This window comes from Cylas formicarius, unplaced genomic scaffold (assembly GCF_029955315.1).
Source record: "Cylas formicarius isolate icCylForm1 unplaced genomic scaffold, icCylForm1.1 PGA_scaffold_6__28_contigs__length_40554024, whole genome shotgun sequence".
Classification (NCBI taxonomy): domain Eukaryota; kingdom Metazoa; phylum Arthropoda; class Insecta; order Coleoptera; family Brentidae; genus Cylas; species Cylas formicarius.
In genome coordinates, this window is record NW_026844347.1 from 22,777,057 (window position 1) to 22,801,576 (window position 24,520).

General features: G+C 31.9%; 2 protein-coding genes across 2 annotated transcripts; one reads left to right on the plus strand and one right to left on the minus strand.

Annotated features, from left to right (window-relative positions):
- The first annotated feature begins 271 nt into the window (after nucleotides 1-271).
- LOC132704186 (uncharacterized) lies at nucleotides 272-1,294 on the plus strand. Its single transcript, XM_060674065.1, has 4 exons — nucleotides 272-504; nucleotides 653-741; nucleotides 793-925; nucleotides 979-1,294. Exons 1-4 carry the CDS (start codon nucleotides 434-436, stop codon nucleotides 1,253-1,255), a joined length of 570 nt encoding a protein of 189 aa, XP_060530048.1. The 5' UTR covers nucleotides 272-433; the 3' UTR covers nucleotides 1,256-1,294.
- Nucleotides 1,295-1,381: 87 nt separating this feature from the next.
- LOC132704184 (TRPL translocation defect protein 14) lies at nucleotides 1,382-24,448 on the minus strand. The gene is made up of 10 exons (XM_060674063.1): nucleotides 24,129-24,448; nucleotides 23,999-24,066; nucleotides 23,907-23,944; nucleotides 22,114-22,151; nucleotides 11,212-11,340; nucleotides 11,015-11,151; nucleotides 8,130-8,463; nucleotides 7,350-7,560; nucleotides 2,865-3,055; nucleotides 1,382-2,809 (listed from the first exon to the last, which is right to left on the minus strand). Exons 1-10 carry the CDS (start codon nucleotides 24,175-24,177, stop codon nucleotides 2,652-2,654), a joined length of 1,353 nt encoding a protein of 450 aa, XP_060530046.1. The 5' UTR covers nucleotides 24,178-24,448; the 3' UTR covers nucleotides 1,382-2,651.
- Between the last annotated feature and the right edge of the window lie 72 nt (nucleotides 24,449-24,520).

The following is a 24,520-nucleotide window of genomic DNA, read 5'->3' on the forward strand; positions in this document are numbered from 1 at the left end:
CAAAGAAGAAGAAAATGTACTATCCTGTGGTACTTTGTAATATCCACTGTGTGGAGGCATTACACTTGGCGGGTAAAACTTCACAAAAACCAATGTAATTTATTATACTCGGTTTGATTGTTATGATAAGTTTGTAATCTGTTAGTGCCTGCTAATGGGTTTTGCGCTGTTTAGAGCCAAATTTGATATTCACTAAGATAGAAGCACTCGCAGTAATGATCGAATGACTCCGATAGTATTGCCTAGTTATTAAATTAGACAAAAGAAATATGTGTCACATTCCTGTGGTAACTGTGATTGTTGATTGGTCAGAGCTTTAGTGTTTTGTTTACTTTTTCTAAAAAAAAATAAATCAAACTTTAGAAGTATTTAGAACATTGAACATTACAATGACACCGTAAATATTCTTTAAAAAACCCTAGTTTTTGTCAAAATGTCACTCGTGGCAGATTATGGTCAGTCATCAAATAGTTCAGATAGTTATGAATCCGACAATGAAGTAAGGTAGGGAAAAACTCCTAGTTCCTACACTCCGAATTCCATGTAATTTGGTCGGGCGTCTACATTTTTAGATTTTTTTGTCAATTATAATTAATGTAAGAAGTAGTCTTTTCAACTTGGTAAAAAATGGGTCAGCTGTCATATGTTTTAGCAAAACAGAAGGAAATCTAACTCCTTTCAAGTTGCCCACGCCAAACTTTGAAGGAGGAAGTTTTGCTGAGAATGAAACCAAATCCTCGGGTAAATGTTTGCAAAACATAATAATTAGGCGATAATGATTTGCAATTTCAGTGTTTACAAATCCTTTTATTGAAGCTGAGCATGCCAAAGAAGCCATATTACAAAAGCATGTGAAAATGATTGACGCCAAAGATGTTGTGGTGATTAATGGTAAAAAAATATGTTGGAACTATCGCAAAGGAAGGTCACTTGTTTGGAAAAATTGTTTTTAAATTTTGTGATTGCAGTTTGTTTTAGATGTCGATTTGGCCATAATTGCAAGTATGCTCATGATTCTGATGTTCAGAAGACAGATGCGCAATTAGAAGTGGAAAAAGAAACTCTGGCGACCAAAGGCATAGTGTGCCACAGCGGAGGATCAAATTCTTCATTGGCACGGCCCACACCACAAGAATTAGAGGAGATTAAGGAAGAAAACTCAACTGACAAAAGAAAGAGAAAAAGGTTGGGATTAACGCAGGGTCTGGTGCCTGGCAAGAAAGTGATGAAGCATTACTTGAGTCACAAAAGTTGATTGTTTATTTTGTATTTTGTTCCAAGAGCCATTGAAATATAAATATTTTTTTTGTGAAAGGGAAATTATTGTCTCGTTATTTTCCTAACAAGGTCAAACCCAGTTGATCTTACAAAAACATGTAGATCCATCCAGAATATAATTTATTTCAAGTACCATTGCGGAAAAGATAAGTACAAAATTTATTTCACACAATCCAGAGTCATCCAAAATAAATGGATATGATTTAAACAAGATTAACAAACTGGCAAGTCTCCTGATATTCTTATAAATTACAATAAATACAATACCAATAATTGCTTGTATATTACATTAAAAATAGATCTATACAGAAAAAGATATCTTGATGACACACGTTTTATAAATTTTAAGATGACTCCCCCTCGTTCTTTAGTCAACCTTATACAGTCACAGATTGTTGTCGGTCGATTAAAAAAAATTCACCTAGAGTCAGTAATAACCCCACATACTAAGTTTTTATAAAATATATGTCTCTGGGAATGAATGAAATTTACTCCCAGAAAACCACAATACAACCATTTTCTAGATAGATATTCCCTAAAATGCGTTGACAAAAAATAACATTGCGACGATTCAGAGGCGCCCCTAAATAATTTATAACGAAAAAATTAGGTGCTAATGTTACAGATTCTTCTAAAAATGAAGACATTCTACGCCACTAATTTACATAATTATACATATATATATTACTCAAAATCAAACATCTGACTGAAAAAACAAGAAGAATTTTCTAATACTATCCTAACTATATCACCGCAGACAAAAAAATAAACCTACCTTTTAAAAAAGAAGGAACCTGAAATTTTTATATGGCTTACAGGGTGGTTCTAATTATAATGGAGCAACGTTAATAACATATTCAGAAGAAAAAAATAAGGAAAAAAGTTGATATAAACTTATCTCCCAAAAAGATTCATTTGGAATATTGTAAAAAAATCGTTTTTTTCCTATTTATAGACAAATCTCTTCTAGATTCTCCTTTTAATTGATCAGGTGATCTAAATTTATTAACCATTTTTTTTTACTATCTAAATTAATTATGATGCTCGCACGAACGCCACTGGTTAAACAAAAAACAAATCTATAAATTTGTTTTTAAGTGACTAATAATTGTTTTTAAGTGAATAATACCTGCCAAGTTTGAAAGTAAAATCTAGAAGGCAGAAAATAAAAGATTTTTTTTGGCAATATTACAACACTCTCTAAATTGAAACATTTGAGGACATAATTTTATATGAACTTTACATACTTTTATCTGCTAAATACACTGTTAAAGTTTCGCCATTATGATTCTAGAGATCGATATCCACATACCACTCAGAAACTCATATTAAAATACTATTAGGACAATGACTATGACAATATATCACGCGTTTTAAGCTTTTCCGTTAACTTTACTATTGACACTGCTCATATCATCAAATCCATTCATTTTCACCGACGTCTCGCGGTCAAAATCACCTCTGCATTCATTATTTGCGTATTGGCTTTTCTGCTTTTTATCTACTGTTGAAAGGGCATTGTCTTCGGGACCTAAAATGAACATTTTTCACAATAGTACGTTTGTATTATTGGGTATGCTAGCTACTCGTAATTATGGCAGGAGTTCGGTTATATTTCTTTGAAGTTTTCCAATCCTCTCTAAGTGACAGATTATACATGGAGTAATCAGGGTTTCCGGTAACTTCTATTTCAATATTCAAAAAAGTTGGTAGATGTTTCTTCAATTCGTTTTCCTCAAGGGCGGAATAAGTCTCCAGTAATATTAATCCTTTACATCTAAAAGCGAATATTTAATTAAATAAAAAATAAGAAACGAGTAACGGTGCTAGTTTACTTTGAGGTAATACGAGTTCAGGCCATTTAAGAAAAATTAATGACGCAGCTACCAGTGATGGGGCGGTTTTGCCAATCCAATCAACTTTTTTTACTGATTTTATCGGTTTTTCGAAACGTGTGTAACGTTTAATTGATCGTTTTGTTCAGTTTTAGTTTCATTAAATTGTTGAAATTACATTTCTATGAAAACAATGGGAAAATGCAACACAGATTATGATTTTGATATTCCAATGCCGATTGTCATATGAACCAAAAATGTGCTTGAATTCTATAAAATCGCCATTTAATAATGCTAATATGTAACTCAATACGAATTTAAAAAGGAAAGATGTGCTTTTATTTTATTTTAATTGAACTGTCATCTTTTAAATATTTTTATTTTTCTAGTTTATTGTTAATTCTAAAAAACATCGAAATATCAAACATGGTTTCTATGGTCGATACATATTTCAGTCGGTTTGAAAGGTCAATTTTTTTGTGGAATCTATAGTTTAAGGTTGGATTATTTGAAAATGCAAAATATTAGAAAGGGAATGCAGTTTGCCAATAAGGACGATCTGCTGCTGAGGAAGGCATAAACCTTTTTTAAATCCTAACGTGTGGGACATAATTCATGTCCCTAACATTATCAACAAATTAAAAGGCGTCTGCCTGAAACGTCATTGGGGCTTGAACATATAAAATATAGCGCAAAATATTTCTTACAAGGTTGTGATTGTGATTCACGCCAAGTTTCATCAAATAACGAAAGATATCCAGACTACATCCAACCTTTTAACGTAAAGTCAACAAAAAAACTAAAAGTAACCAAAAGTGGTATAAGGGTGAAAGTCATAAGTACAAAAACTCCCTATTGATTCGCATTTTAAAATTTCGATATTTTACAGGTAGTACCAACCTAAAATAAGCAAGCTATGTGACATAAACATCATAAATACGTTTTTTAATAAACACGTACCAAAAATGTTAAATACCAAAGTTAAATTATGGGATTTGATAATTCTCAAATAATTGCCAGGCCATTAACACATGTTCTGTATGATTATGTGCTCCAGTATAGAAGTCTTCAGGGAGCAGTTCGCTATATGGTGCAGCGAACGCTATTCGATAATTACAAAAACGTGGCTGTTGATTTTTTTAATGATAATAGTATACCTCTTCATTATGTTAGCGTCCCAGTTGGTGTCTTATATTACAGATCGAGTGGAATGTAATCCTTTTGAAGAACTTTATCAAGCAGTTTCGGATAACAATACGCTACTGAGCTTACGTATGGTGAAAATGTATCCTCAATACGTCAACAAATTCAAATATCCAGATGGGTACACTCCATTCATGGTGGCTTGCGCCAACGCAAACACTCAATTGGTTAAATACATGATTCGCCTAGGAGCCGACGTCAATCTTAAATCTAAATCCAAAGAAAATCCTCTTTATCTTGTCGCATTTTACTACATCCAAAACAGGCAATGTAAAAATGCTTCGTGCATAAGAGAACTCTTTCTTGGGGGTGTTGATATAAACGCGATCGTGAAAAATAATATGACAACAATCCAGATTGCAGCGATTTTCGGGCATACGGCATTAGTAAAATGGCTTCTCAACAAAAACGCCAGCATTAAGGTTTATCCACATCCTTACCTATTAGCAAAGGCCGAAGGGCACCATGAAGCGGCAAGGTGCATCGCAAATTCAATTAATTTTAGGAGTATCGAATATTGATAGTTTTAAAAAGTAGGTAATACAATATTCTTTGTTTATATAGATATCTGTTTCTTCAATTGTAGGAAATAATCCTTAACAAAAGTAGCAAATTATATTTAAATATATTGTTATCTTGGTTATTTGGTTATATATAATCCCAATAACACCAAATAAAAAATATATATAAATAGTGGACTACTTATTTGACAATAATGTATTATTGTTTAATATGTTATGTAAAATTATACGCAATTCTTATGTCAAGACATATGTATTTTTTTGTTTATTGGCCGGTTCAAAATGTAAATATATGGTGATTTGCCGATTTTGGTGTTGGATATTAATTGGACGTTAAATCCATAAAAACAAATACTGCCAGGTATTCAAATGCTTCTCATTAAAGTTTAAGCTTCTAGTGAAAAATGACATAGATTATACAATTTCTTATATTGATGATGGATATCAATTTTATTACAAAAGGATAATTTGAGAAGATAGTACCTTGAATAGAATATGAAGAAAACTTAACTTATTTTTCAGTCAAAAATGTTACCAATCTTAAACTGTAATTTTCTTGTCAAAGCTAAAGGCAGCACGGAATATAGGAAATCTCATGTAAATTTTTGGGTGCCCAAATATTGGCTCCCCCCTAAATTTTATAGCACAGTTGTAATGTAACTGTTTGAAGGGTCAAAATTGCAAAAGGTCAATACAACAAACACCAGCGAATATTTTCCATGACGTTATTTCCAAGCTGGACAATGATATCAAATAAAGGTCGGTTTACAATACAGACAGACATGCACATTTGATTAGTTAATAAACTAAGTACGAAGGTGTTTTTCTTAGGATCAAATTCATACTCAGTTCTTAAGACCTCCTTGTCCCTTAAAGCATTCTTAGAATAAATTTCATTCATTTTCATTCATTAAGCAACAAATAATAATTATAATAAAAATATAGCTGGAAAACGTTGTTAAAAAGAAATATTATTTTTTAAGTAAACAACTCCATTAGCAGTTAAACAATAAGCTAAGCGATCATAAAATTCATTTCTAACACTGCTGCACTATTGTGAAATTCTGTGACATTCTAAGAAAATACCGTCTTGTAACTAGTTAAAATGTTCAAATTTAACATTTTTATAGATAACACGTTTACAAATGACCCCACAGAAAGGTCATTCAGCGAGAGGTCCGGTGACCCGGTCTGCCAAAGGATTCGGCACCTTGGCCCAATAATATTCCTGTTAAAAGTATTTCCCAAATACTCAATAACCATACGGGTGTTATGGGCGAGACAATCATCCATACCAAAAAGATACCAAATCCCTTGATCTTCGCGAATAACTTCTTCTATTGCGGGTTCAATGTGATTTTGTAATAAATCCAAATTGGTTTTTGTCGTGAGATTATAGTCCATAAAAAAGGACCAATAATATGTCTGTAAATTCCCACCATAACACTTACTTTTTGAGGATATTGGATTCGATTAACCGACAGTTTTGAACGTTTGGTTCGTTGTTCAGTGTGAATTCATCAGTGAAATAAATATTAAAAAAAAAATGTTTATATTATTTGCTTTTTCCATCATTTTAAAACAAAAACTACTCTTCTTTCTTCATCGCCTTCCTGGAGCTCTTGGTGCTTTTCGCATTTTTCGCAAAAAAATATTTGCGTTTTTTTAATGTGCACAAGGTTTCATGTTTATGTACAGCTTTTCTTAGAATGAATCCTCGTTTTGTTTGTTTTGTCTTCTTATTTGCAGTTAGTTATTACGGTGCCTTTAAACTCGAATTGTGTAATTTACGTTTAATTGTTGAAGTATAGTTTTAGCAAGCAAATAAACTAAAAATATTTTGGAAACTGCTCTAACACTGTTTCCGACATAATACCACTTATTATGGTTAATATGGTTACTTTTTATTCAATTGAATAACGCGTATCTAGCTTTAATTAAAGCTTTTTTAATAACGTATAACAGTCACAAATAAAAATATTGTTAGTGTGACGAATTTTCGTGTTGTCATTGTCCAAATGTATTTTACTAGTATTTTATTCATTACCTAAACTATAAAAATTTTCTAATTTTGCCATCATATTTAATTTAATAACTGAAGATTGACTTATTAAAATTTATTCAAACTCGGCACATCAGTTAATCATTCCAACTTTGCTATAAAATGTACAGGAGAGCCAATATTTGAGCACCTAAAAATTTACATGGGATTTCATGTGTTCCGTTCGGCTGGTATATTGTTATTATTATTATGAATTGGGATTTAAATAAATTGCTTCAAAATTTAATATACGACAAATGCAATTTGTTAGAGATTACGAAATTGGGTAGGGCTGTTTTAGAATCACAATTAAATTAGGAATTAAAAAAACATAGTTAGGACCCATCCCACTGGTATAAGTCAAAAGAAATTAAGCGATGACCGGTAAATTGCCAATATCAGAAACTGGTATGTTATACTTTAAAAACTAATAAAGTTTGGATTGGACCCGCTTTCATTGTAAAAAAATACCTTGGATGACTAGGTTGCTCATAGATGTCGAGCTGGAAATACTGGTTGTTGAATATGAAGCAGCGCCTCTTCTTGTAGATTGTAAAGTGGGAATTGTCCTTTTGCGTGAGCAGGTTGATATAGTCGCGATGGGTTATCTGGGTTTTTACCTCAATCACTTGACCTCCGGGCTGATTTTGACGTCGTACCGTATGTATGTAACTGTAGTAACCTAAAAGTCGCAATAGGTCATCAGCTAGCAGCGGATGGCCAAAATATTCTTTACACACAATAAATCCTAACTTAAAAGCCCTGGAGTTTCATCCAACTGTTATTTAGCCTACTGGCACCTAAGCAACGTTTTGGAGATCTTTTGTACCACCTCCGAATTGCCAACAACACAGCCTTACCTTTTTCATATCTGTTATAGTATTTAGAAAATGAAAACTCCAAATTTGTATTAGTGAAATTATATCAACGTTAGTAAAATAAAAAGCAATCAGGGTGCTTTTACCAGCTATATATTTTCGATAAGAGACTAATCAACAGTAATAAATAACAAATTTGAATAAAAATAGCAACAAGCACTAAATAAAAAATCATAAAGGGAAATAAACTACAAAGTATCATTTTTGAGTACAGTTGCTTAACAACACTTAGTATAGCATCATAGGGGCTATCACAGAGACATAGACCAATTCCTAGAAGTGGAACGGTAACTCAAAATGAAGGCACGTCTGTTACACCGCTTTTACGTAAAATTTTATAGGTATCGAGTGCCGTCGTATTTTCTTTTCTCACCTCTCTGCCCTCGTTTTCTTAATCTGACTTGGTTAGGCGAGTTGGACTGTAAGTAATTATGAACGACCTCAAAGTCCTGGAATTTGGGGAAAACGGATTCTTCGGGCAACGGACCCCTGATGAGGTACTTGTGCTTCTTTGAAGTGCTAAGCAATCTGTCACCTATGGCGAGGCCGATCTTGTGGCATACCGAGCCGATCATCCTGCGCATTTTGCCCTCAAAGTTGGTGGAGTTATCGATGACGTCGAAGTACGGGTGGCCCACCCATGCAGACGCGGCTTTTGCGTCCAGATCGCGGGCCAGCTCAACGTCTTCGGAACGGCACGAATGGTCCTGCAAGAGAGAACTGTCAGGGATGGGTTATATGAAATGAATCGTTTCGTAAATCATCAAATGATTAACAGTTGCAGTTATCGGAAATCATACAAATATATACAAATACATACACAAAATTCTTTTCATATTCCTTCCTATACAAAAAACATTTTTTAAATCGGGTAATAGTGAAAATTCATTTTGTTATACGACTTGCACATAATGCATGAATAAATAAATGACAGTGTACCCATCTCAAACCATTGTTTAAATAGAAGAAATAATACAGATTTTTTCCGTTTTCGAGGCACCCTAACAAAACACCACATTGAAAAAATGACTGCTAGGTAGGCGATATGACCGAGAGCTTTTATTATTTTTCATCTTCATTTTTAGCGCACGCGATTGCTCTGATAATGCCAAGTCAATCACTTTCTTCGACATCATTCAGACAATAAACAAAAGTGGGGTTTATGTAAACGCGTCTGTACGCAGACCCATTATACAGGGTGAGTCGTTTATTTTGGGACACTACCTTATATTAGAACCTATAGGAGATCGAGTCAAAAGTTATATACAAAAATTAATTGGGGTATTACAAATTTTCAGTTTATTTGAATGTTGTATATAAAGGGCGTTTCATTTTTGTGGGCAAGTATCAACTTCCTTATTTAACTAAATGGAACACCTGGTATATTACTTCCATTTTGAATTATATACAAAATTCTAGACATATTTTGTGTATATTGTCCTATATCTAAGCATACCTAAGTCTAACTAACCGTTTTTGACATTTTTATTTATTATGCGAAAAATGACGTTTACAAGACTTAAAATATCCGCCAATTTCTTCATTCGGAAGCATTCATTTATTCACTTGAGTAAGTTTTGTTGTAGACAAAAGACTCGAATAACGGAGTTCATAAGAAATTTTGATACATATTAATAGAGGGTACACAAAAAATAAGATTAAAAATGAAATTGAAAAACTGGCAAACATTTTTTTTGTTAATGGGAACTACCTATTTTTATAATCCTGTCATATTTAGCTTTAAAAATTAAGACAATTTTATAAAAGGTTCTATATGCCTAGTACTTTTTTTTAATTTTTGAAATATTTCCTTTTAAACATATTTATCTATCACAAATAATATGTTGGTGCCATATAAGTTCAGTTACTGTAAGGTAAGACTGTTCAGTCAAGCTCCGAAGAAGCCAACAGGATGATTGGAGAAACGTCAGCAAATTTCATTAAGCAAAAACCGACGCAGGAGGAATCCAGAAGTTTTGTAAAAAGTATTACAGTAGCCTGTGGAAGTTTCTTTGAAAAATTAATAATTATTATCCTTTGTAAGCTACTAATTTTTTTTTATCGTTCGTTAAAAAAATATTCAGCAACGTTATCGCGTATCCTTGGTCTTATTGTGTATAAATAAGGCATACATACATTTACATAATCTTTCATCATAAGCGCATCGGCAAGATTATGGTCTATGAAATGGTAAATCATAGTGGCAGCACTTTAGCACTTGTTTTGTTCAAACCTTACACTAACTGAACTTATATGGCAACAGCATATGATTTGTGATAGACAAGTATGTTTAAAAAGAAATATGTCAAAAAGTAAAAATATTAGGCATATACAACCTTAAATAAAATTGATTTAATTTTTAATGCTAAATATGACAAGATTATAAAAATAGGTAGTTTCCATTAAAAAAGAAAGGTTTTTGGCAGTTTTGTTACTTTTTTTTGTTTTTTACCGTGTATTAATATGTATCGAAATTTCTTATGAAATCCGTTATTCAAGTATTTTATCTACAACAAAACTTACTCAAATGAAACAATAAATGCTTCCGAATGAAGAAATTGGCGAATATTTTAAGCCTTGTCAACGTCCAAAACGGTTAGACTTAGGCATAAGACTTTATATACAAAACATGTCTAGAATTTTATATAGAATTGAAAAATGAAGTAATATACCAGATGTTCCATTTAAAAGAAGAAAGTTGATACTTGCCCACGAAAAATGAAACACCCTGTATAGACAAAATTCAATTAAATTGAAGATTTATAATACAACAAATAACTTTTGGCTCCATCCCATATAGTTTCTGAGATAAGCTAGTGTCCCAAAAGAAACGGCCCACTTTGTTCCTTTTATGAATTCGAATACTCAGTGGAAAAAATATATTTGTCTTCGGACGCGCGCAACCGTACTAACTAGACCAGTTCCATTACTGTTGGTGATGTCTTTGAAAGTACAGGGTGTTGTCTTCTGCCAACGCAGCACCTCTCATTGTGTAAAATCAACAAATTTTTAACCACAAACCTTCACAATCGCCCTATGGAAAATTAAAATAAAAACAGCATAAAATTAATTCGAATTTTTCGTAGGATCGGATTTTTGTAATAAATCGACCTTTCATTTGTTTCGTGTAGATTTAACATAGGAGGTTTTTTATTTAGTAATATAAAGGCGCCAAATATAATTTTCAGTGATCAACGAACTGCATCTGTCAAAAGTTACAAACTCAGAAACCTTATATTATTTCTGGAAAATACCAACCTCGATTGAATAATACTCTTCAGCACCATTAGCCGCCGACACCATATGAATGATCTGATTGTACCGGTTGTCCCTCAACTCTACGTCGTTCCAGCAGTTGCCTTGCATGATCGAATCCCACTGTTCTTTGGGAATGACTGGCAATGATTTAAACAACTGTGGATCTCGTTAGAATTTTAAAATATTTTAAAACTCACAAGCTGACGCGTCCATAGCTCCCCTGTCGCATATTATAAGACAGTTCCTTCTGCATGTACGCCCCAGTTCGAAGAAGGTGTCCTCGATCTGGAGCATCGTCTTCAAAAGGTTTTCTTGAAATCGACACGCTGAAATAACGCACGTCTATCAAAATCACTTCAAACGCATTTTAATTTAGTTTCAATTTTCCATAACGTATAATAAAAGAATCTTTTCCAAGTTAAAGATAACGCTTTAGCCGAGATTATATAATATAGAACGATGCAATAGAACAATGTAGTTCTAAATTGATTGCTCGACAAGAGACCTTAATATTTGGAGCTCTGCATATGGTCTAAATTTTGACGTGTTGTTTGTTTGCTTCGTTTCTAAATATATATTGAATAATTTAGCGCTATTTTATATGTGGCATAAACAGTTACGATCATCTTAATTTCAGTTTTCATAAGTTTTCATCGCATAGCTTTGACGTTGAGTAGAAACTCAAACTAAGAGTAAAAACTAAATCTAAACAAAAAAATAAAATACCTATATGTTGCATATAACTAAATTATAATTATAATTTTAGTTACCTCCATTACAATTATTATTATTATTAAACTTGGATTGTTTGCTATATGGCTTATATATGTATATACTTTTTGAGAATTATTACTAAGATTTTTATTTATTATATTTAGGTAATCAAAGCGTATTTATTTCATTAAACTTATTTAAGCTGCATAAATCAAGGATATAGTAACATATTAACGTAACAACTATATTTAGGTTTGGTGGTTACACATATCAAACTATATTCAATAAAGTTAAATAGCCTTTGCTGAATTGATTTTAATGTCGCGGTATATATAAACAACCAACGAATATAACCGTAGTCACGCGAATGTAGCCTGGAATGATTAGTGCGAGTTTATTATAACATTTAACTTGTCTGACGCTTATCTAAAATTGGAACCGTACATTTACTATGTATACACATTTTATTTAAACATTTTTCTTAAGTCAAATGCTTTTACCAAATCAAGGAAATCTATGTATAAACCGACTATCTCTACGCAAATAGCGTACTTACATAAAACTATGTAAGTACGCCAAAGGTACAAATAAGTTCTGTGCGATTAGCCGATTTGGATTTATTTATTAAATAAAGAATGTGATAATTATAAATGTAATGACACTATCTACTGTACTGGTTTAAGTAATACATAATTTGAAAAAAGTGCAATTTGTAGAGTGGTGATTAACGAATCCAAAAATATCATGATTGTTAAAATAAAATTGTGGCAAATTGTTTTATTTAGAAAACCAAAACGCTCAAGCTCCACCACAAAAGCGACGAATATATATATATATATATATATATATATATATATATGTATGTATATATATATATATATATATATATATATTCACACGTATTGATTCACGGATGGAAAAATGTGATGACACTATACTCCGGGATATGATCCGTTCGCTCGTTGAACTCCGACTGGAATCCTGCATCCGACTGGAATCCTGCAAATCCTGCATCCGACTGGAATCCTGCAGACGTTTCGCCAAAATCTCACTTGGCATCTTCAATGCTCGCGCTCCGAGTGTTCGAAGTGTTTTCGGAGCGCGAGCATTGAAGATGCCAAGTGAGATTTTGGCGAAACGTCTGCAGGATTCCAGTCGGAGTTCAACGAGCGAACGGATGATATCCCGGAGTATAGTGTCATCATATATATATATATATATATATATATATATATATATATATATATATATATATATATATATATATATATATATATATATATATTTTTTTTTTTAGTGAAATTAAAATAAGTTTCCGTTACTTGTGAAACATTTTATTTTTTGTGACGTTTCGGCCTTCAAGACCTTCAGACATTTAATTTTAATCTACAAAAATGTATTTTTAAATAAAATTATTTATAGCATTGTTTTCCTGGTCATAATTAAAACATAGATAAAAATTTGTATAGGAGTCAGCAAAATAGATTGAAATGATTAAAAATTACTAGTGCAAGTCAATAGAACATACAAAGTGATTAAAAATAGTATAAAAATAGATGCACAACAATAAAACATACATAATTTTTGATATTACGATTACATACCTTAAGCCAAAAATCAACGGTTCACTATATAGTTGTTTGGTAATTTACAGTTTTACAACATTCACAACAGACATATCGAATATGTAAATCGACAATCCACATTGATAAGACGAACCAAAACAATAATGCGAAGCACGGATTTACGTTTCTTCACGGTAGGACAATAGAGTTTTTCTTTTCTAAAGCGTTTTTTTTTATTTTTTTGGTTTGTGTGAGATTCACGGGTTAATTTGTCTCTTTATTTCATTAAGTTGTGATAAATTATGCTGAGATTTTTTGTGTCAGTCTTAGAATTTATGGAGTTTGGATTTTTTTGGATCTCAATCATTTCATAAAATTCCCGTCTTTTTGTGTGGCTTTCTGAGCGTAAAATTTTCACACTTTGAAAGTCGAACGAGTGCTGATTCTCCCTGGAATGGCTCGAAAGAGCAGTGTTATTTTTTTTGTCATATTTATGGCCGTTTAAGCGACTTTTTAAGTATTGACTAGTTTGTCCGATGTAGACATCGTTACAATTTTGGCACGGTATTTGATACACAACGTGGTTTTTTTTTCTCGTCAGGGATTTTTGATTTTAATTTACTAAAGTTTTGTTCTAATAGGTTATAACCTTTGTGTGCCACTGTAATGTCGTGTTTTTTGAACACATTGCACAAATTTTCCGATAGCCCTGGAACGTACGGTAATGGGAGATATTGTTTTTGAGTATTTTTCTTTTCGGATTTGTTACCAGCATTTTGATTGTAAAATTTGTGTATCCGTTTATTGAAAATTTTATTTATTAATACATCCGGATAACAGTTTAATTTTAGGGCTTGTTTTACTTTTTTAATAGCTTGCTGTCTGTACTCAGCATCGGACAGTTTAATAGCTCGGTCGGCTAAACCTATTATTACGGATTTTTTTTGGGTGATGTTGGGAGTTGAAACTTACATACCTAGATGACCAAGTATCTTTGGTGTACCATTTGGTTTTGATCTGGTCTTTGCTGTGGTATAGAGTCAGGTCTAGAAAGTTAATGACGTTATTTTTTTCGATCTCTATTAAAAATTGAAGTTTGTCGTTGTATGAATTAAATTTCTCTAGAATATCATCGATTTCAGTTTTTGGGACAGCACTTACGCAGTCATCGACATAACGATAAAATAGGGGGATATGAAGATTTATATTTTTTAGTACGGATTCTTCCAAATCTTCCATTACTAACTGTACAATAACACTGGAAATCGATGCTCCCATTGCACAACCATCGACCTGCCTGTAATATTTGTCATTGAATAAGAAATAGGTTGATGTTAATGTTAATTCTACAGCTTCAAGAAAGTGATTTAACGGAATGTCTGTGAAATGTTTAATTTTTGGCCATTTTTTCTTTATTATATCTTTAGCTAAAGGGATGGGAATATTTGTGTATAGAGAAATGACATCTAACGAGATCAAAACATAGTTTTAAGGTATCCTGACATTTTTTATTTTTTCTTTAAAATCGAAAGAGTTTTTGATGTATTATTGATTTTGAATTTTGTGTAGTCATTTTCGTGCATAATTACGGTTTTGTTTGATTTATCTTTTCTTAATATTTTTAAAGTTTTGTTTCTTTTTAGGAAAGCTTTTGTCTTTTTCAATTTGCTAGTAAAGATTTTTTTGTTTGTTTGGTTACTTTTTTGTTTAATAAAGTTATTTTTAAAGTTTGTAATTATGTTACAGGACTTGGCCCTTATTTTATAGTTGTTAAAAATATTCGGTTCTAAAAGAGTTTTCAAAAATATTTCAATTTTTTCGATTTCCGATGTTAAATGGTTTATCGTATGGGTCGTCTCAGTAATTAGTAGGTTTAGGGTTTTTCGAACAAATGTTTTTAAAATTATTTCGTTGAATTTTCGCTCGAGGTATTTACATGAAAAATTGATATGTGCAACTTTAATTCTTAAAAATGTGGGTGTTAGATTGTCATCCTTACAACGCAAAAGAAAGATTCTACGGTTTTTCTGTTTACACAATTGTAGATTAAGTTTTGAGTACTCTTTTAGGTTGGTTGCCACCGTCTCTCCGTACTCTTCTCTGACGGTTGGAAAATGGAGCATATTTTCACCCATGCTTGGTATATTTTTCTAGTTTGTGAGTTCTTGGATCCTTTTGATTTTATATATTCTTAAGAAATGGTTCTTTGTTTTTTTTTTTGGTCCTTTTTTAGTGAAATTAAAATAAGTTTCCGTTACTTGTGAAACATTTTATTTTTTGTGACGTTTCGGCCTTCAAGACCTTCTTCAGACATTTAATTTTAACCTACAAAAATGTATTTTTAAATAAAATTATTTATAGCATTATTTTCCTGGTCATAATTAAAACATAGATAAAAATTTGTATAGGAGTCAGAAAAATAGATTGAAATGATTAAAAATTACTAGTGCAAGTCAATAGAACATACAAAGTGATTAAAAATAGTATAAAAATAAACATACATAATTTTTTATATTACGATTACATACATACCTTAAGCCAAAAATCAACGGTTCATTATATAATTGTTTGATAATTTACAGTTTTACAACATTCACAACAGACATATCGAATATGTAAATCGACAAGCCATTGATAAGACGAACCAAAACAATAATGCGAAGCACGGATGTAGGTTTCTTCACGGTAGGACAACGTTTTTTTTTTCTAAAGCGTTTTTTTTTATCTTTTTTTTTTTGGTTTGTGTGAGATTCACTGGTTAATTTGTCTCTTTATTTCATTAAGTTGTGATAAATTATGCTGAGATTTTTTGTGTCAGTCTTAGAATTTATGGAGTTTGGATTTTTTTGGATCTCAATCATTTCATAAAATTCCCGTCTTTTTGTGTGACTTTCTGAGCGTAAAATTTTCACACTTTGAAAGTCGAACGAGTGCTGATTCTCCCTGGAATGGCTCGAAAGAGCAGTGTTATTTTTTTTGTCATATTTATGGCCGTTTAAGCGACTTTTTAAGTATTGACTAGTAATTTTTAATGATTTCAATCTATTTTGCTGACTCCTATACAAATTTTTATCTATGTTTTAATTATTTATATATATATATATATATATATATATATATATATATATATATATATATATATATATATATGTGCCATTTTCATGTTCTGCTTCTCGTCTGAACTCGGCTTGAACTTGTTTAAGTGCGGACACGTACGAGTGACATGGATATTGCAAATTATTACTTATGTTTTTGTTATGTTTACTTTGTTTTAGAAGTTGCGTATTAATTGGCTACTTTTTGTACATTGCCAACAAGTCTTCCTCGTAGGAAAAGATTCTTGCCATCGTTTTGGTGGACATCTTTTTCCTAGCGGGTTATTTATTTTCTTTTTCGTTTTCTTGATATTCAATATATCACTTTATACAAAATTAATCTAATTTTTAATTTGGAACAAGATATTATTAATTAATCTGCATTTGAAAAAAAATATTATTCAACGATTTAAAAATATCTTGAAAACAATATTTATAAGGTGACTTCTGAAAATATTTTAGTCGCATGGTCCAAATTTTTTACTATTATATTTTTTTCAAAATTTTCCTGTCTTCGATGGGTTAAAAGTATAAAATTACAAGACTCATTTCGCACAGTTTTGTCAACATTTGAATTTGTCTCCATTTTAGACATCAACAAAGAAATCGTTAGCAACATGTGCCACAAGAAAATGATGGCGAAACTACTCCCCATCAGCGGAAAAATGTGGCCAAATAGCACCTCAAACCAACTCTCGAGGGCGTATGGGAGGTCAACAATACTGTAACTATGCAGTGTAGACAATTGTGTCGCATTCGAAACACGTTCGAGGGAGGCTATTCTGTTTTTTAACATTGCCACCACCCTGCATTTCTGTTATATATAAACGCAGACGACGTAATGTAACTCGGACTTTGATACCGGAATTCGAGCCAACAAATTTTTTCAGAGGGGCAACGGAGACACGAATTGTTTCTATTTACAATGTCGTAGAAACCGCATGAGTCAATCGCTTTTAACTAGTCTGCGATATTACGTAATCCGAATCTGAATTTAACAACTATGTCGCGAATATTAAACCCAAACTAAACTAACTAAAAAAAGAGATCAAAGTAGTCTGACAGCGAAACAATTAATCTCTATTTCGCCGGAAAAAAGAAGACAAATCGGGTTTAAAGTTAAACGCAAAACATGACCCCTTTACATGTAACAAACGTAAAAGCCACTATAGTCCGTATCAAGAATCGACCGGTACACCGGCTGATGCTTAGTTTGTGATTTAATCGTGAAGGATCTTGTTTATTAAGTTAAAATTGGATGCACAAGCTTCTTCCCAATTAGGAATATTATAAGCACATCGCTCAGGAGTTTCTGAAATTGCCCCTAGAGGACGCAATTGTCGCCTTGATTTTTAAAACCCAGTTTAGAAGAAACTTCCACACTTCGAGTGAGTAGTGTTTTAAATCTAAAACAAATTCAATTCTTTTAAATTTAATACGATTGCTTCCTTTCTGAAAGGAAAGTGATATGGGGTGTACGAACATTTTCCGAAGTAAATGTCAATAACTCCAAAAAGGCTTAACTCATGTCAATGAACTTAGAGTCCCTAAGAAGTACTTTTTCTCGGCTAATAATCGTGCTATGAGACTTACGATGGTTAACTTTGCCAAGAGAGGGTGACATAATCGCACGTAACTACGTGGTCCAACAAGGGAGGCCCAACGATAAAGTGAAAACCATATCTTAATATCTTTATTCTAATCCAAAATATGAATAAAAGAAATTAAAACTTAAAAAAAAAATGAATTTTGAGAAGTATTTCAACTTGATGGGTTGTTATTTATGTCTAGGTATTTTTAATTTACGAAATAAAAAGGTAATTTATTGTTTATTGGTTATGTAATTATACTTCATTTTTACACAAAATTAACCCGTAATTGACAGTGATACTACGTTTTACCCGTTTTTAAATATTTAGTATTATCACTTACTTTTTACTGTTTAATTGTTTATTGACTTATTTAAGTACAAAAACATGAAAAACCAAACTAACCAAAACTAACCATTTAATAACATAAAACATCTTTGACAGACATCATTCTTTCCAAATTATCAAGATTGCCATGAAAATACTTATATATGAGCTGGACGTGCATATTGAAACTGATTGAAATACAGTTTTTTAAAAAAAATTGTTTATTGACTTAATACTTCATTTTTCTGATAAACACTTTAAACATTTTCCTTGAATTACTCGATATTTCTTGAGCTTGTTCACTTTTTCTAAACTTTTGCTAGGGAATAAGCAAATGAGCAAATTAGTCGAACCGGAACAGCAGCGCACCCAATTTTCGTGACCAATATCTCATTATGTTCTGAAAAAAGTAAAATGAATGATTTTGTTTTTGTAAGCCCACGACTTGTAAGATGGAAGTACATATTGCAATGTGTCTAATAAATTTTGGATTTCAGATTTTTTACATTCCACATAAAACCACCGAACGGCTTATATGCGGTGCGTACGTGTCCTCTTCGTTCGTTACGTAGGATATTTTTAACTAAACAATATGTTTGAAACTTTGCCAGACGTGCCTAATTTTGAACGAAGAGGGTCGCGAATATAAAGTTTTTGGTTAATTATTAAAAAAACATATTTTTGATTTACTATCATCTTTATTAATACTGAAGAAGGCCATAAAACTCCCTAAACGTCGACCACATAAGAATTTCATTTTTCATAAACCAAGCCCAAGACCCATCAATTTCTTACTACTACTGCTTTTTACTAAAAAGGATATAGGGCGTACTTGGCTATAATTATTACTTATGTTTGAAAGTTACAAATATTATTAAAACTAACACGATAATCTATTTATTATAAAAGACCAAAAAAAGACCAACAAATGCAAATTTTAATGTTTGATGAGTTCAAATTTTATAAGTAACACAAATATCTATTAGTACCTACAAGATTTGGTAAGTACATTGAAAAATACATAATCAAGTAAAGATTTGATTATAGTTGAAAATATGTGTTCTGATTTATGGGTGAGTATTTTTCATAAGACTGGGGATGTTTTAAATAAATATAGAGGGAAATGGTTAAAATGTAATGAAGGTTACGGGCTAAGTATTTTCTTAATTCATTCATTTTAAAGCGGTAAGATAAAAGACATAATTTTGAACAAAATATATCCGTATTTTGGGAAGTGTCTGATGGTTAAGTTTTAAACCGATACAACTTTTCTCAAGTTCAACAAAAGAATTATACATTTTTACTGTAGGTATATACACGGTGTTCTTATGGAAAGTATTTTAATTTCTCGGAAAATTCTAGACAAATTTCATTAATTCTTATTTACTAATAGAAAGCATATTAAATGGAGCATGCAGACCACGGAATAGTTGAAGTTTTTTTTTATGACTTTCTTAACTATGTGTGATATGTTTTTGGAGATACGTGTTACAATCTTCTGTAATTATTGACAATAATTTTCAAATTCCAATGGCAGCGGTATTTTCACATTTTATTTTCCGCGCTGCAGCCGTCATTGAACGTAAAAGCTATAGGATTTATAAGAATGGGAAAATGTTTAAAAGACAATATTTCGAAAACTATTCAAAATACCAAGTTACCTTTAGTTTTATATCTTAATTTGCCTTACAAAGAAGTGACTTCATTGAAATATTTGAAAAAAATTGACATTCTTCGATCACCGTCTGCTGACAGATCGTTAGCAATTTCTTCTACTCCCGTCTGTAAAATAGCTTATTACCCACCGATCTAGCGTGAGGCAAGCGTCACTTTACCACATCAATTTCGTTTTCCGAGTCACTTCGTACATTTCTGGGATTTCACCGCACGGATTTGGGAGCAATCGAATGTTTTCAGAGATATTTCCCACGCTTGGAATTTTGACGTTTGTCAATTCTGACGGTCATGCCAGTGAATGTATTCGTGTTGTTTTGCGAAAATGTACCCAAAACCTAACGGTCGTAGAAAAAGTATAGTATGCAACACGTACGGTAAACTTTTTAACTCACTCGTTTATTAAAAATGCGATCCGCTCATGTCAAATACACTTGTTAATCAAATGCCGTTTACCGCACTTGTTGCATAATATACTATTTTCTGCTCCCTTCTCTAAAATACCCAAATATATACCGATCTAGCGTGCAGAAAGTGTCATTTTGCCACTTTAGTTTCGTTCCTTACGACTACGAACCACTTCAGATATTTCTGGGATATTATCACATGGGTTTGGGAGCAATCCGATGTTTTTGGATATATTACCCACGGCATGAATTTTGACGTCTGTCATTTGTGAAGGTCATTCGTGTCGTTTTGCAAACATCTACCCAAAAACTAACGGTCGTGACTCAAGTACCGTTTTTTTTTGTTGCATAACGGGAAAATTTACTTTCATAATTTAATATTTCCACTGTACCCTTCGACACTAAATGATCAATTTTAAGAAATAAAGATTTCTATTGGAAAAGCTCCGGTTATTGATAACATATTGTTTATTGTTAAGTTTTTGAAATTACGGCAAGTACATTTCTGATACAATAAATCATAAACAGGCAATACTATATGATTTCAAATGTTTTAAACTAACAAAGTTATTGAGGACTATTCCACAAAAAGTAACAAAACACGTTATTCAAACAGTCCTTTTAAAAAAACAACCTTAATATCGCAATATTTATCGTATTTGTAATCTGATTATGGTTAAAAGCAGACAGCAATGTCGAAACTTATTTACTTATTATTGTTAACCTTAGGATTATGTCGACATTTGTTTTCTTTGCAACTTCGAACGATTTTTTGCAACCTATTTATGCGGTCACGAGAACAATAAACTAATATTTTTGCTGGTTAACCACCCTACTTCCTTGTCGGCAAAAGCGCGCGGCTAGCAGAAAGCATTAATCCATCGCGCCAAATGAATTGCAAACCAAAAATCTTTTACCGTTTAAAGTAACATTAATTTATAAACAAACCAGAAAAATGTTTTTTGGCAAAACAATTACTAGAGACCGATGAAAAAGCATCGATCTCATGTGCAAATAATAGATAATTTTGGCAGACCTGTAAATTTTGCACTTGTTTTCCATAAACTTCCTGTCACGCCCTAAAAATATTAATTTTAGACGAAAATTGGCAACGACTATTTGAACAGGTCAGTCACATTCTGCTCGAAAAATGTAAGCATATATAAAACTAAATGAATGATCATAAAATAAAAAAATCTATTTTTAAAAATGGAGATACTATATTTTTTAAAATTAATTTATATTTCTTTAAAAATACCTAATTAAAGGAAGTTACCTATTTTGCCTTAAAAAATCCAAATTGCACGTAAACGTTATGCCCAATAGGTCACGTGAAAACCATTACTGAGACTGGACTAATTGGCACACGCAATTTGAGTTTTACAGACTATTGTAGAAAACTGTAGAAAGCAATGTCCCAGCGGCCCGTTAATCGAGATGCAGAGTATCTCGGGGTCACCGTGTATACCTATTATACCTAGAGTATCAAAATATGGGCAAAATGGCAGCGAACACGCCATTCAAAACCAGACCAAAACGTAATGGTATTCATAGACCGACCGGTCGTTTAAACAGTATTTTTATTTTTAGAAGCAATCGATAGGAGTAAATGAGATTTGAAAATTCAAGTGCAAAAAACTTGTTTTCAACCAATTAGATTATAACATAACATCAGGCAAATACGTGGAATGGTGAAGCATTTCTAAAGTTTCTGATAGAAAGACTTACCCTCTTCATCATTTAAATCCACAAATTTCACACCTCCGCTGAAAAAAATATAAAAAAATGTCATACAACTGATTTTTGATAAACTGCATTGCAGATTTCTAGTTTTTCATTTTCACGTTTAGATAATGCTAATTTAATTATAAAGTCGAATGTAATAATTATCATTCATCAATTATGTGCTTTATAACCATAAGAATTCTTTAAAACAACATAAAATCCTAAACAAATGCGTCTTCGTTGTTACTTAAAAGCTTCAATATAATAATAATTATATTGTTCGTGAAATGGAAAGGAGAAAATTTTAACCCAAAATTGCAGCACAAATTAAATAATTCATTAAAAATCAATGAAAATGGACGACAATACAATCATCTTGAAAATTTATAATTGAAATGAATTCTCAAAATTTTTTAATTTTTACATTTTATTTTTAACATTTCCACCTTACGAACTGCATATGACCTATGGGCAAGTTTGTGTAAAGTGGGAAGTATTAACTGTGAGATTGCAGTAGTGTGATGTTCAGCATTCCCGCGGAAATTATCATATCACTAATATTAAAATACTTATTTATTAGAATGTTTTTTCTACCAAAAAGGCAATGTAACGTATAACAAGTCCATATAAAGTTTCATGAGGTACGTTTAAAGACAAAACGTCCTCAAGTCGCCGTTAAGACACTCACGAAAATACGGCTATAATATCAATTATATACTATTGATATGGTACTGAGTTCACACAATTATTTTAAGCTAATCACTTTCAATGTGTTTTTCTCACTTTCTTCGACGTTTTCATCAATTATTTTTATATATTTTACAAATGTCCTGGGAGGCATATCTGTACTGGGAGACATTACCGGAATTCAGGATGGAAACTGAACTTTCAGCCTCAGTCACGCGCGACTACGAACACTGGTAGGAATCCTAACAGGAAAGTGCCATCTAAGAAGGCATCTCCATATCATGGGGCAGCCGATTAAGAGTACTATAAGCTCAATTCATTGAGCCTGATTACTATCCAAACAAAAATGAGTTTTTTGTACAATCGCAAAACTGTCAATTCCAATTAGTGCACAAACAGCAGTGATATGTTTAATCACAAGTGAGCAAAGTAAAGTAAAACTACAAAACTCTTTATATATTTATCATCAAACACACCCATGCTATTATAAACAAAAAAATGATTTAACGCATTAAATATTAATGTGGACACTGGTGTGTTGAGTAATAATATGATATTCAGATGAATTTAGTTTGGAAATGCCCATTTGGTTGCTATAAAGTAGCTCTGAAATGAACACCAATTTGAGTTTAAAATGATATTCCTTCTATACAAATAGCATACCTTCCTAACTCTTCTCAATATACATAAATCATTTAAAAAAATATGTGATCATAATTTCGTTGTAAGTGTTATATAATTGAAAATAATATAAAAATGTATTAAATTTATTACTATTATTATTCCAATATTATACCTGGTATGATTTTGCAAAATTGCCACTCTGTGTATTGAAACATATAGAACAGCATTTCGGAAATAAACACAACTTTAACCAAAAATAACTAGTATGTCTATTTTTTATGCGCTGGCACTATACTGGAAATCAGTACGCTTATTGGCTGTATGAGACCAAAAATATGCAGTCAATATAAAGAAAATCCCGACTTTCCAATACTTTGGCTATCGAAATGTGACTTTCAAATTGCCGTGTTTCGAAAAAAAAAAAGTAAATATGTAGGTACTATCTACAGATCTGAAGAACATTTGATGTATTTTTAAGAACTTACCTTAGCAAAACATTGGCTGTTTCAGGTACACGAAATACCTATAACAAACAGAAATTTTTACCAAAAACCCAACTGACCTATAAAACACTAACCTTCCATCCTAGATTTTCAAAGAAGGTAGAAAGTCTAGCCTGTCCGGTGGTTTTGCCACCGCAAGGACCTAAAATTCACAACCAAATTAATATAAAGAATCAAGATTTTCCGGCCTGTGCCTCAGATTACCTCCAGTTAACACCAGCTTGTAAACTATTTTATTTTTCCCTTTTTCCATTTTGACCGAACTTAAAACAAAAATGCCGTTCTAATTGCGGGTAACTATTTATCCAATTAAATTTTACAAAATACCGGAACAAAATAAGAATAAATAATTCCAAGAAAGCAAATCAAAATTGTGGACACTAAATAAATAAACTAGGCGCATAATGAATATTGATTAAATGAGTTTTTCCATATTTTGTAAGAATTTTGTGTTCGTTCAACGAAGCACCAAGCACCGCACGCGGCGCGAGTACTTTTGCGAAAGACAATGCGATTCTGTTTTCGCTCGTGCACAAATATTTCCAAGGACTTGTGACATTTGCTAATAGTGGGGAAATTAATTTATTCCTCCCAAA

Bases quoted from the DNA above. Each gene is read 5' to 3' on its own strand.
- LOC132704186 (XM_060674065.1), top strand. From the start codon at position 434: ATGTCACTCGTGGCAGATTATGGTCAGTCATCAAATAGTTCAGATAGT. The intron at 505-652 runs GTAGGGAAAAAC...CATATGTTTTAG, and splicing joins GAATCCGACAATGAAGTAAG to CAAAACAGAAGGAAATCTAA. The intron at 926-978 runs GTCACTTGTTTG...AGTTTGTTTTAG, and splicing joins TGGAACTATCGCAAAGGAAG to ATGTCGATTTGGCCATAATT.
- LOC132704184 (XM_060674063.1), bottom strand. From the start codon at position 24,177: ATGGAAAAAGGGAAAAATAAAATAGTTTACAAGCTGGTGTTAACTGGA. The intron at 24,067-24,128 runs GTAATCTGAGGC...TGTGAATTTTAG, and splicing joins CAAGCTGGTGTTAACTGGAG to GTCCTTGCGGTGGCAAAACC. The intron at 11,341-22,113 runs GTAAGTCTTTCT...GCGTTATTTCAG, and splicing joins GGATTTAAATGATGAAGAGG to CGTGTCGATTTCAAGAAAAC.